This window comes from Peromyscus californicus, unplaced genomic scaffold (assembly GCF_007827085.1).
Source record: "Peromyscus californicus insignis strain IS unplaced genomic scaffold, ASM782708v3 Scaffold_5__1_contigs__length_169319896, whole genome shotgun sequence".
NCBI lineage: Eukaryota > Metazoa > Chordata > Mammalia > Rodentia > Cricetidae > Peromyscus > Peromyscus californicus.
Genome location: NW_026294573.1, coordinates 153,821,526 through 153,835,882, shown reverse-complemented (window position 1 = coordinate 153,835,882; position 14,357 = coordinate 153,821,526). Strand labels below are relative to the sequence as shown.

The following is a 14,357-nucleotide window of genomic DNA, read 5'->3' as shown; positions in this document are numbered from 1 at the left end:
CAGCAAAATGTTGCATCTGAATTCACTGTCTGCTTCCCAAGTGAGAATAAAGTTTTGAATTATTTGAGACTGATTTTCATCCTATAGGTGAGCCTGCTGGAATTATTATAAAATCATTTATAATACTTGCATGGCTAGAAAAGTTTTAAGAATTATGACTATAAATAGGACTTTTTTCTCTAGAGAATGCTATCTTTAGGGATCAAAGTGACCTTAATCTTAATTTTGAAGGCATTACCTTTCCTAGAGGAAATATTTTTAATAATCACAAAAATGAACTTAGACATTTCCCAGTATACTAATTATTGATTTAATAGTATTTACTTATTCTCCCCCAAAATTATTGTAAAATGAAATATAAATTATTAATCCATTAAATCCTATGACTTTTCATCTGCAGTGAAGATTTTCCTTGCAATTTTTCTTTTAAACCATCCCTTAAGATTTTTATGCTTGTGAGTTCGAGGCCAGCCTGGTCTCCAAAGCGAGTTCCAGGAAAAAGCGCAAAGCTACACAGAGAAACCCTGTCTTGAAAAACCAAAAAAAAAAAAAAAAAAAAGATTTTTATGCTCAATTGGTTGGTTGGATTTTGCTTTTATGAGAGAGGGTCCATATAGGCATGGGCATTCTTCAAACTTTCTATTTAGCTGTAAATGGCCTTGAGTTCTTTATTCTCCCACCTCCACCTCTGAGTGCTGAGATCATGGGTACACAGCACCGCCTCTGACTTTCCATGTTGTGTGAGAGCGTTGTCCCCCACTTAAAATAATTGTCGTTTTATTGGTTCCTCTGGGTTGCAGGAATTTTAGCTTCTTGAAGGTAATCACTCTTCAGATATTTGTCCAATACAAAGCACAAAAATAATCCATAAGCAGGCCTTACTAAGAGTAAATTTTATGCTCAAAGTGGACTCATATCTGATAATACAAATTGCTTATCATTTTCTGATGGAAAAATAAAATGATCACAATAACTTACTGTTTTTACCTATTATTAGTGTTACAGCAAGATATTGTGGCTTGCAAAGTATTCAGAGATATAGATCTGGATCTCCCTAATGAGACATGAAAAATTATAAAAATTACATGTATATTATCTTAGAGTCATTTCTCTTGCCATAATAAAATACTCTGACAAAAGCAAATTAAAAGAAAAATGGTCGACTTAGCTCACAGTTACAGGTTATAGCCCAGCACTGTAGAGATTTCAAGGTGTTAGGAGATTGAAAGAACAGGCCACATTCTATCTATAGTCAGCAATGAGCAACAGGTGTGTACATGCTGGCCAGTGCTCAGCCTGCTCTCTCCATAGTGTCCAGGGCCCAGTCCAAGGAATGATGCTGCCCACACTCAGGATAGTTCTTCCACCTCAATTAAAATAATCAAGGCAACTCCCACAAAAGGTTACAAGTCAACCTGCTTAGGAAATCCCTGGGACTCGATCCTAGGTGACTCTAGATTTTGGTAAGTTGAATTAAAATTAACCATCACATACAATAATAAGTAGATAAATAGCATTGTGTGATTTGCTCTAAAAAACGTTGTAAAAAGAAAAGTGGGCATATGAAAGTGAATAGAGGCTCATCAAATATTGTTTTTCTGAAAGTATCTGAATTTGCTTTTATCCATTTAGGATTAATTATAAACTTCTTAGTTACTTTTAAGTAATTTTCAAAAATTATTTTATTATATGTAATATATAATATATAACCTAATGTATATATTATATATGCCACAATTAAATTATTTTTAGAACAATTGGATATATAAACTCTATTGAAGTTAATTCAAGATTCTTAGATTAATATACATTCTACTGTATTAAAATGCTTCTGAATTCAACATTTTGTTTAAGATATACTTAATGGAGTTAATATCTTTAGTACCTTTTCTGCATTTGCTTTTTGTTTGTTGTGATGCTAGGGAAAAATTAATAATCTAGGCAGGCATCAACCATTGAGTCCTTATTTTATTTTTCTAAATGGAAATACTTAAATTTGGAATTATCTAGTTATTTTACATCTTTAGATGGTATTTCTGAATGCTTCTATTATAAAATTAAAATATTCTAAAGAAATAAGTTACAATTTTCTTAGTTTTCCTTTTATAAACACGTTAAACATTATTTGTGGTGACTTAACTCTACTGTCAGTTTGACTGGATATGGAGTCACCTAGGAAACATCATTAGGCTATTTTCAGAGAGGTTGAATTAAGGAGGAAAAAACCTACTTCGAATATGGGAGGTGCTGTTTCATAGTCTAGAGTCCAGAATGAATAAAAATTAAAAGGGAGAAACTGCTTCTGTACTAGGGTTCATTTCCCTGCTTCCTGACTACAGTATGACATGACCAGTTGCCTCTATGTCTCCCTGCTCCGATGGCATGCATGCCCTCTTAAGCCACAAACAGACCAAATCATCCACCCTAAAGTTACTTGGTAAGAAAGACAGAGTATTGGTACTGGGAAGTGGGGTTGTTGGCCTGACAAACCTATGTGGTTTTGTGGTTTATCGGCCTTTAAACTGGTTTATGTGAAGAACATGTGAAATTTTTGAGCTATGCACTGAAGAATTCTTAGAATGTTACCAAGCTTCATAAGATGTTCTAGTGTAAGTGTAGAACAAAGGACAGACAAAGAAAACATGCTCACAAGGTTTTTGGACTGCTGGGAAATGGACTAAAGGCCTTTAATGTTGCATTCTACTAAAAACATCTGACTTCCTCCTGTGAGTCTTGAGAACTCCAGTGGGGCTAGATAATGACAGTGGTCTTATTTGTTTGGCTGAAGATTTCAAAATAGCACAGCATTCAGACTTTGTTGTGATTACTACTGACTCCTTTCAGGTTTGCAGTGGGAGAAAGCTGCATGTGGGGTGAAAAATTGGGAAAATGTAGAATTTGGTGAGGAAGGGAGCAGGATTGCATATAAAGTTTCAGACAAAGCCAACACGGAAAACAAGTACCACTAATTCCTGAAAAGATTTGTGCAAAGAAAAAGCATCCTCACACAATTTACTGGGACTATAGGAACAATGTCCTGAAAGTCATCTTTAACTGTCAAAAAAATAAAAATTAATTGAAGGGAGAGAGCCTGAATCCAGGGGGGGCGTCTAAAGGGGCTGGCTCCTTTCAAAACCAACTGCCTGCAGGAGGATTTATGCAGGTTTGGACACCAAAGCACACAGAGCCTACTATAGCTATGCTAGAGGTGTAGGTGGTTTGTCAAGATGGCAGCAGAATTTGGCAGTATTAATCACATGGTGCTGATTTTTAGAGATGCAAAATCAAAGACTTATGGGTTCATGTTGGCTTGCACTGAAGTTCCAGAAAGCCTCTGAAGCCAAGCACAGTAGTATAGTGTAGTATAGGGTTGACTTCCCTCCAAGAAGTACCTGAAAGGCCATTGATAAAGCCGTGAAGGTAAAATCTAAGGTGCAATGGAGAAGCTAGGATCTTGGAACTTCCATGATCTTGAAATGTCAGTAGGCTAAGGAAAGCTAAAGTCACAGCAACCGGAGTTAGCTGAAGAGAGACAATGTGTTCTTCAGTCAGCACCAGGGAAGTGAAACAGTCAAATTCCATTAGAGCCCACAAGATGCTATTAATGGGAATGAAGGTACAGTATTCGGTGATTGACCTGATGGATTTTGGTTTGGTTTTGGCCCCATCTTCCCTTGCCATGTACCCATTCTTTCTGTCCAGAATAAACATGTTTCTTTTGTGGCATTATGTTTCAGACATGTTTAACTTATCTTTTTATTTTATAGGGCCTCTGAGTTAAGAGATTCCCTTGAATCTCAGAATAAATATTTACTTAAGTTCTATCTTCAGGTAGTTTTGACAGCAACAAGTATAGCCACTAATCTAATATACTTTATTATGAATAGTAACATTCTATCTTGAACATACATATTTCTGTAATTTTTCTTATAATGTAAAACTCCAAATAATCCCCAAGATCCTAATTTAAAGGTACATCTCCTTAAAGTGTAATTTAAAACTTGTTTATAATAATGATTTTAAACCATTTGTCGTCAGTCTAAATTGTTCACTGATGAATCATTTAGTAGATACAGAGGGCAAATATCCAGTTATCTACAGTAGGAGAGTGAAATATTCAGGAATGAGAGTCAAGACCACAGGATACAGCAGCTCAGTCATAGGATAATTTCCAGTGAATTCTCATGAGTTTTGAGATGAAAATCCATGATATTAAGCCCCAGTTGAAAATTTAAACACCATGTTTGAGAGTCTTAGATTTAGGGGTCAAAGGCTAGTATGTAATTATATAGTAGGTGGCAATGTGGAGAATGTCAAGCCAGGCTACAAGTGGAATCTCAAAAAGACACACTTTGCAGTTTAGAGGTCAAGAGGTATACCAAAGACAAAGAATAGTCAAGGAGTTTAGCCTCTGCAACTCAAAATTCCAGAATAGGAAAGTAGGTTCAGGAATAGCAGCAATCACTTATGTCCTTAACCAGTAAAAATGCTTTCTGATCTTATCCTCATGATGTGTGGTGATGTCCAGCTTGACAATAAAAGTTTCAAGGTTGGTTTGATGGTTCATAGGGTTGTGCATGCTGTGGAACTTGATAAAGAATGTTAGGGTACCTTTAAATTTCAAGCATGTTTTAATAATAATGTCTATCTATGCACATGTGTGGAATGTATGTGAAATATTAATAGATATTCATGAAATTTTATATATATATATATATATTCTATAAGAAGAGATTTGCCTACAACTATAGAAATTCTTTTTGGATACTGTAGTATTTTTGTATTGAATACTTTGTGTCCATTGACAATTCAATGACAGAAAACAAACATTTTGTAACTAAATAAGTAAAGTCATCCATCATCTGGTGACTGCTTTTTTCTTCCACCTTTGATTTGGGAGCCTAATGCTGTTTTGAGAATCAAAATGCAGTTACTATGTAGCTTTCCTGAAGATACAATTAGCCCTCATCACTGTTGATGGGCAAATAGGAAATGTGAGTGCAGATTCTGGAGTAAGCTAATCCCATCTGTGAATGAAGTGTTTTGAGGGCCAAGTTCTGTCATCAGAAACTCACAGGCAATTAACACTGGGATACCATTCTAACAGTGTGAGAAGATGTGGACCAATTTTCTCCTTTGTGTTTACCTTGGCCAGCTTCGTCCAAAATGTTTACTGGATTGCTTTATAGCAATGGAATGATTCGTATGTTTGTTTTTTTTTTTTAAATAGACAAACCTCTTTGCAAAGGAGGTACTCCATCAGGAGGCTCTTCTGCAGTTTGTCCATTTTCAGTCCAGGCAGTAAATCCACAAGGTTCTGTATCTAATGCGAACCACAAATGAAGTTGTGTTAAAATCAAGTTTCTAGTGTAAGTGCTGTTGCCTTTCAGCTCCTCAGTCCCCACCCAACACAGACACCCTACTTTAATTTACGGTCCAATGAACTCATTAATAGCAATTACTTTTTCACTTTCCAAGTTCTTATTATATTTTTGCCAAATATAGTCATATTTTCCAGCTAAGGCATAATGTTACAAGAGAAAATGAACTTGAGACACATGCTTCAGCACAGGGATGTCCTCAGGAGACATTGGATTGGAGATATAGTCAGTTACATAGAGGATGATTCTCCTAGGAGACCTTGAGTTTACTGAGATAGAAGGTACAATGAAGGTTCCCTGGGACTGAGGGAAGAGCAGTTTGGGGAGTTATTGATTAGTGAGTAGAGAGTTTCAGCTTGTGGGGATGAAAATGTTGCATAGGTGTGTGGTGATGATGATAATATCACAATGTGGAAGGAGTTAAGAGTACTGAATTATGCCTTTGAAGAGTTAAGGGTATAATTTTACTTATATATTGTAAGAAGTAAAAGAAGAAGAGGGTATTAGACAAGGTAAAATATTTTAGGCTATGTTCCAATTTCCCAGGTTTTAGACTTTTTTTCTATTTTTTGTGTTTACCATAATTGATACTTAATAGTATAAACAGAAAAAAATGCTAACGTTCTATATTCCAAGCCTAATGTAGCACCACCAGCAAATCAGCAAATTTAGATTTTGATTATCCTTAATACTTAGTCTTTTTTGTTTTATTTTTTTAAATTTCATATATGGATACAATGTATATTGGTCATATTCCTCTCTAATTCTCCTATTTTCCCAATACTCCCTCCAAACTTTGTGTTCTTTTTCTTCATAACTCATGAAGTTCTATTTGTCATGCCCATTTGTGTACATGTGTGAGGTCATCCACTGGTGCAAGGCTAACCTACCAATGGTCACCATGACCCCCCAAAGTGATTCTCTCTCCTTTTGTATCCATCCACTGGCAGAGGTCTGCAACTAGAGTAGATGTGCAACTAGACATAGGGCATCAGGAACTGCTCTGCTTTCCAGGTGGAGTTTTTAGTTCTTTTGATCTTTTGCAGGTAACAACAGCTGCTATAAGTATAATAGCCATGTCAATACCCAGAGGCCAGCCTATCTTGGCATCCCATTCTATCCTTTGGCTCTTATATTCTTTCATTCACTCTTTCATTGTGTCTCTTGATACAAATGTTCTATCTATGGTACCTCACAGTCACTTATTTTCAGCATTATGGGTGTTTTTGAGTCTTTATATTAAGCACTACCTTCTGTGAAGTGGAGCTTCTCTGACCAAGGTTGAGAATACCACAAATCTATGAGTTTGGTAACACAATCATTTATCAAAATCACATCAATAGGTTCTCTCCTAGGGCCTATGACTTCTCTAGCTATAGGTTTTGATCTTCTTTTTAGTACCAGGCGTGAATTTCCTCCTGTGGAGAAGGGTTCAAATCCAATCAAGGGGATGGTTAGTTACAGTTCTGTCACTATTAACCAATGGTGACATCTTGTCTTATAGTCCCATATTAAAGCATTCATTGCCCAGCAAAGGGTAAGACTGTTAATGTCATTTTTATCTCCTCCAGGATCCTACATAGAATTTTCAAGCACAAGCAAAGCTATCCAGCAGGGACAGTGTTTCTTGATCAGTTCAACATTGATTTCTCTATGTCCTGAGAACAAAGTGTGAGGTGTCTTCAACAATGGGGTTCTACCATGTTGTTCTTAAGGACAAGTAGAAATGGCATTGGCATATCTTCATTTAGTGCCTCCAGGGGCACTAATTTGTTGAAAAGTCACCTGTAGAAGAAATGATCAATTGAGTGATGAGGCACCCAACATAATGGAAAATCTTTACCAACCATACCTCTCTGACAGGAGATTAGTGTTTATAATATTAAACAAATCAAACTACCCAATTAAAAACTGGGCCCTGGATCTGAATGGAAAATTGCCAAAAATGAATAAAAACTGTTATTAAACACCTTTTAAAATATTCAACACCCTTAGTTTTCAGGGAAATGCAGATTAAAAATGGCTTAATGTTCCATCTCATTCCAGTCAGAGTGACCATCATCAGTAATATAAGTAGCAATACATGCTGTCATGGATGTAGTGAAAAGAAACCTTTTTTCCACCACTGAAGGGAATGTAAACTAGTCCAGTAACTTTGGCAATGAGTTTGGAAGTTTCTCAAAATAGATGGAACTAGAAGTGCAGCTATGACCCAAATATACCATGTTGGGTCTGTACCCAAAAGACTTTATATCCTACTACAGAGATCATTACATTTCTATGTTTACTGCCATTCTATTCACAATATTATCAAAATAGAATCAGCCTAGGTGTCCATCAAATGGTGAATGGATTTAGAAAACCTAGCACATATATACTATATATACTCTCTCTCTCTCTCTCTATATATATATATATATATATATATATATATATATATATATATATATAATGGAATAATACTTGTAAAGAAACCTGAAATCATGCAATTTGTAAATAAACTATTGGAACTGGAAAAAAACAACACTGAATCAAGTCACCAAGGCCCCAAAAAGACAGGTCATTAATATTCTATCTGATATATAGATTTTAGCTTCCAATCTTGTGTTTTCTGTGGTTAGCCTGAAGTATATGTGATACTCAGGAAACTAGTAATGAACCAGAGAGGTTATGCATTTAAGGAATGGGGTAGATTATATGTAAGGTGGCAGTAGAAAAAAAAATTCTGGACTCAAATAGGTTTAAACAGGTAGTGGAGTGATGGGCATTAGGAAATATGTGGAGAGTAGATTTAACCAAAATGAAGTGTGCATGATAAAGCTATATGGGGACACATAAGGAACATCAAGTACAAAACATAATAAGAAGGAATATTGTAACACGTGTGTGATAGGAAGTAATGAAGGAGGGGGATAGTAGGAGCTAAAGGTTTAATTGTGTGAGACAAGAATTTGTAGAAATGTGAAATATGAGAATGAGTTAACCAAAACTAAAGATGTCTGCAAGAAGTTCATGAAGCCTTGCTAGTTTGTAAGCTACTTAAAACATAATTTAAAAAAGTAAAGGAGTTTGACATGGGTATCCTACCTTGGCACAAATATTACTCCAAGAAGACAGGTTATTGAGTGAAAGTCTCAGTGGAAGGCACAGCTTACTTATGTGCATCTAAGAAAGTCAAGCATAGCAAATTCATAAGACAAAAAAAAAAGCATAAACTCAAGGTGACTGAACTTTTTATCCTCCAGCAACATTGTGCTTTTACTCACAGCTTTAACATCTTGCTGTCAGTGTAGAAAAAGGACAGACTTGGTTCATTTGGTTTATGAAAGACAGAAGAATGTAGGGATAGGGAACAACTCACAAAATATCGAAAGGAATTGGGGTTGTGTGTCCCATGTGTCTGCTTCTCCATGTTATTGACCAAGGTGGCATACTGAAGAAAAAATAACTGTATCTTCAAACTGGAAGAGAGCAGACCACAGACATTCTTCCCACACTCCGTAGAGTTAGTCACCCAGGGGCCTCATTGTAGAACATGGCCTTGAGAAGGACCAGATGTTCCTCCTCAAAGGCTTAAATTGCATTAGATCAATCACACCCACACTGTTCTTGACTAGAAACTATGAGATGTCCAAGAATGATCAACTTCAATTTCTTGTGAGTCCGGAGAGTTGGTTTTCTTCAGTAAATTTAATTTGACTTAGAACATCAAGGAATTATTAATTTTTTTATGTTGTATAATGAGGAAATTTGTGGTTAGAACATCAAGGAATTGTTAATTTTTTATGTTGTACAATGAGTAAATTTATGGTTATCTGAGTGAGTTCTTTTTACTAAAAAATAGGCCCATCAGTAGTGCCTCTCTACACTTTGTAATAAACATCCTTTGCTAGGTGATGGGATCAATGGCATTTGTAAAGTAGCTGTGGTGGCTGTCTTTTGATGGTCAAATTCAGCATATTTAGAACCATCTAGGAGAAATAATTCTGCTGCTATTTTTGGAGGCATTTCCAGAGAGGCTTAACTGAGTGGGGAGGATTCATCCTGAATACAGCACCGTCTCATAGAATGCAGTTCCAAGCTGAATAAAATAGTTCAAAGGAGAAACAAAGAGACTAAAAGGAGCTTCACCATTCAGATCTCCACTTTTTTTAGACAAGAACACGGTGTGACAAGCTGCCTAAAGTTTGACTGCATTACTTTCCTGCTGTGATGAACTATGCCTCTTCTTAAAATGGGGACCAAAGTTATTTGTTCTTCCTGAAAGTTGCTTTCTGTCATGTGTCCAGTCACAGTGATGGAAAGTATTAAACATAGATCTTGGAACTTAATTACCTTTGGAGTCAGGTTGATATGGAGTGCCATAGTGCCAGAACTTTTACTGAAGCAGTATCCCTCTTCTGCTGTCATTTTTGCTTTCATTGTATCATTTATTATAAATCACCACTAGTATTTTATCAAAGAAAGAATTGTGAATAAACATACAGAAATATAATTAAGTTTGGTATTACTTCCCCAAAGCTGGTATTTCTATTGTTATCTGCTTCTGAATCAATGGCCCCTGATTTTATATTTTTGCACTGATATATTTATCAGATATTCTGTGGTCGTACTGGTCAACCTACTTCTTCCTGCATAGCTTCTTGTTTTACCATGAAATGATCAGCTTTGAGCTTTTCATTTAAATATGACTGTGTTCTTATTTAATGTTATCAGAAAAAAAAAAGAGTATTGGTTAAAAATCTGGGCTTCACTTCCATGGGTCTGAAGGACTCAGCTGTTCATATAAATTCTGAGCCTGACGTTTGAGCTTTTCAGACTGCTGGACACTTGTTCTAAATGTTCTATATGTTCTAGTTCTACTGGGATGTCTCTGGTTGTCACGATACCATAGATCTTCTTATTGTCAACCATATATATGATGCTTATTACTTTGAGTTTTAAAATATTGTATGAAAGTCCCCTGACATATTGGGGTTTGTAATTTTGAGTTAATACAGAAACTCTGCTAATCAATTTTAGTTAAAACATGAAATTAAACCAGGTTTTATGGGAACAAAGTTGGTAATTTAATATGTAGTAGTTTGAATCACTTGAATGGGAAATAGTTTCATGGTAGGAGGAAGACAAAACATATTAATCTTTCAAATAGAGAACTGTGGTCTGAGGATTAAATTACCATACTGAACACAATAGTATTAGCTTGCTGACCTAATGAGAAAAAATGAACAAAATTGGGCTGTAGCAGAATGAACCATATTCAGTTTTTTTGAGATCAGATAGTTTCAAAATAATTATATTATCTCTTAAATCAAATTAATGTTAGCTTGAGTATTATTGATTTCATAATTTTTATGGACATTTGTTTTAATAGTTGGAAACTATTTCTTTTTCAAGAGTTAAAATCTAATTGTTATATTTATTTAAGGCAAACTGTAATACAGTTATTAACATCTGTCATGGAAGTCAGAAATTTTATTAAAAAGTACCTACTGTTCTCATTTGTACATCAAAAACTCACTGTCTTTCACTGTTGTTGTAAGAGATAAATGAAATATCTTATGCAACACAAACCTATTCCTTTTGTTTCCTCAAAACTCATTTTCCAATGATTTTAGTTATTTGATTATTAAAGTTAAAAAACAATATAAAAGTAAAATCAGACATAGAATAAGATATGCTTTTGAAATATGAATACCATTCTCCAGATTAAGGTATATCTTCGACTGTACATGTAATGCTTACTCCTGCCATACTTAACCACAGAAGTGCACACCTCAGCCAATTGTCCAGAGAGATGGCTCCCTCTTGCTCTTGCTATAGTCCTTCTTTCACCAAAGACAGGCAGTGTGGGAGTTTTACCAGGCTCAGAAGATGTTTCCTGAACTCACACTCACAAAACTCAGTGCACTACCAAGCACAGTTCAGAGCCTATGGACGGCTTCTAAACAGGCATCAAATAGAGGAGTCTGTGAGGAAGGCATTGCGTATTTAAACATTAAAAAAGGTCCACACCTAAAGGCAGGGAACATGGATGAAAAGGGGAGAGAAGGATTGCATGAGTTGCAGGATCAGGGAGTTTGCTGTGAGATTATATCTCTTAGTGATATCAGAAGCTATACCCTTTACAGTCTCACCACCATAACTGCCAAAACACAAGCTGAAGAAGAAGAAAAACAGCAGACATGCTAAAGTGGGCAGGGGAAAGACTGCAAGGCCTCAACCCCTTCACAAGCAACTACAGGCATTAGGAATACGGAGAGTGGGAGAAATAATTTTCCTTAGAGAAGGACGTACCAATTGTTTGTCCAATGCCAAATGTTCATCCTTGAAAACTTATAGAGACGTCAAAATATACAGGCTAATAATGTTATATTTATAATTGTGTATGTATATACATATATGCATGTAATAACAATTGATAGATAAAGGTCATGAACTTGAAAGAAAGAAAGGTGGGGTGAATATTAGGGCTTGTGGGGAGGAAAGGGAAGGGAAAATGGTGTAATTATATTAAACTCAAAGATAAAAGGAACAAAAGTTAATGCCAATTGATTCTAGGAATTGTAAAAGTTAATGGTCTTGAGACGTTACAGGGCTTCTAATATGGCTCAGCAGGTAATGGTGTTTATCACCAAGCCTAATGGTCTGTGTTCAATACCTTGAATCAATATGGTAGAAGGAGAGAACTGATTACCGAGAGCTGTCCTCGAAACACACAGATACACACACACACACACACACACAGACACAGACACACACACACACACACACACACACACACACACACACACACACACACACACGATACACATGAATGCACATGACCACATACTTATATATGCATACATACACACACAATAAATGCTATTTTTAAAAAATAATAGAAATTATAAAACTAAAGCAAATAATTACTTTTTATCTGCTTCCTATCAATGATAGGAAGACAAAAGCACATTTTTGTATATTCCAAGTGGTACTTTATTTTTCTTCTGTAATTGTTTTTTTTTAACGTTAAAAGCAGCTTTTCTGAGAAATTTATGTACAGGGATATTAACATAATTTTTAATTCACAAAATTAATCATTTTTAATTTTTTAGTCATGTAAAATGCCTCCAGAAGTGTGTTGTATATAATTTATGCTATTGTATTTATAACTTCAATGTTTGAGAATAATCAGATTAGTTATTCTTAACAATATTCTTTTCTTTTTATAGAATAAGACAATTAAAAGAACATTAGATTGTAACGGAGTCCTTCCTGGCTTTGGAAAGTGGGACCACTACTGGACAAGTATCCCCAGGAATCTCAAGGACACTCTTGTCAGTTATTAAAGATGCTGGCGTATTAGAGCTGACACATCCATCTTTGACATTGAGTTGTTTGCTTCCTTTTAGTTTTATTTATTTTATTTTAAAAGTTCACTTTAGTTATAAGCATACATAACATAAAACTGTCATCTATCTATTGGAATAACTAAATTGGTTTTATATTTTCATAGGTTTATCTTTCTGAGATACTATATCATAAAAGAAGATAAGTGGCATCTTCCATAGTAATGATTTTAAGGGTTCCAAATTTTTTTATTAAGAAAAAATTTTCCCTCTTCCTTCTTCCTGCCCCCCTCGATTCTCCCCCTCCCAACCCAACCCCATTCCCTCCTACAAGTAGGTAAGACCTCCCAGGGGGAGGTACATTTAGTAGAGGTAGGTCCAAGTCCCTCCCCGTGCCTCAAGGCTGTAAGAGGTGTCCAAATTTTTAAGTAAAATAGTTTCCTACATGTATACCCTGAATAGAGATATTTAAATAAAACACCATGTTTTATTCTATTGTATCACATAAAAAAACAAAACACAAAAATGTTTGCCGATGAAACACTGCAGTTTTTATTAAAAATCTTAGAATTACCAACAAAGCACAGAATATTCACTCTGAAATAGACACTGTGTGTATGTAATGAAAATGTATACCTAATACAGTTGCATGAAATATTTTTTTTGAGTCACACAATTCTAAGATACCTAGATAGAGTGTATTTGTACACCTCTTCAACTGCTTTCTTACCATATATATATATATATATATATATATATATATATATATATACACACACACACACACACAGACACACATATATATACAATGTACTATATATGTACATTTATATATATAATATATATACATTATGTACAATGGATCCTCCTAAATTCTATAATGTTTACTACAGAAAACCATATAATATGTGCCATTGGTTGAGCATTTTAGATTTAAAATTATTCTTCTAGTGCCATGGTGTATGTTTAACAGTAATTGTTAATTCATATAATAGTGAAAATTTCTAATATAGATAGAAATGATTATGGTAAAAGAATATGTAATATGAATATGTAAGTACAGATACAAACATTTATTTGTATTCTCATTCCTACTTAGAAGCAGGGAATTATCTCAATATCAGCTCAGTTTGAATAAGTTTTTGTTTGTTTGTTTGTTTGTTTTGATTTTTTGAGACAGGGTTGCTCTGTGTAGTCCTGGATCTCGCTCTGTAGACCAGGCTGGCCTCGAACTCATAGAGATCCACCTGGCTCTGCCTCTGAATGCTGGGATTAAAAGCATGTACCACCATCACCTGGCTCAGTTTGAATTAGTTTTAAAAACAAATTTTTCTTTATATGAAACTCGGACTTCTAAAGCACTATTTTGTTTATTATTATAAACAATTTTCAAATGTAAAACATTTTCAAATTCTCTCAATGATTTCAAGTCAGACTTTTATTTTTTTTGTGTGTTTTTAGTTTTTTTAGTTTTTTTTTAGCATTTGGTATCAAGTTTATATTGACTTTGAATTCACTTTGTAGCACAGTCTAGACTTGAACTTGAAATCCTTAGCATCCCAAATGGTGGGATTACAGGCTTGTGCCAACAGGGCTGGCTTCCAAACAATCTCCCAAGAAATGAATGTCTTATAACTTTACG

At 35.0% G+C, this 14,357-nt stretch overlaps 1 protein-coding gene across 1 annotated transcript in view; it reads left to right on the top strand.

The window, feature by feature from the left end:
* Window positions 1-12,715, top strand: part of Cnbd1 (cyclic nucleotide binding domain containing 1) — a 376,362-nt gene extending 363,647 nt beyond the window's left edge. Inside the window, exon 13 of the mRNA XM_052716755.1 lies at window positions 12,599-12,715. Coding sequence (XP_052572715.1) covers window positions 12,599-12,715 — 117 coding nt within the window. The remainder of the gene's footprint in view (window positions 1-12,598) is intronic.
* The last annotated feature ends 1,642 nt before the right edge of the window (window positions 12,716-14,357 follow it).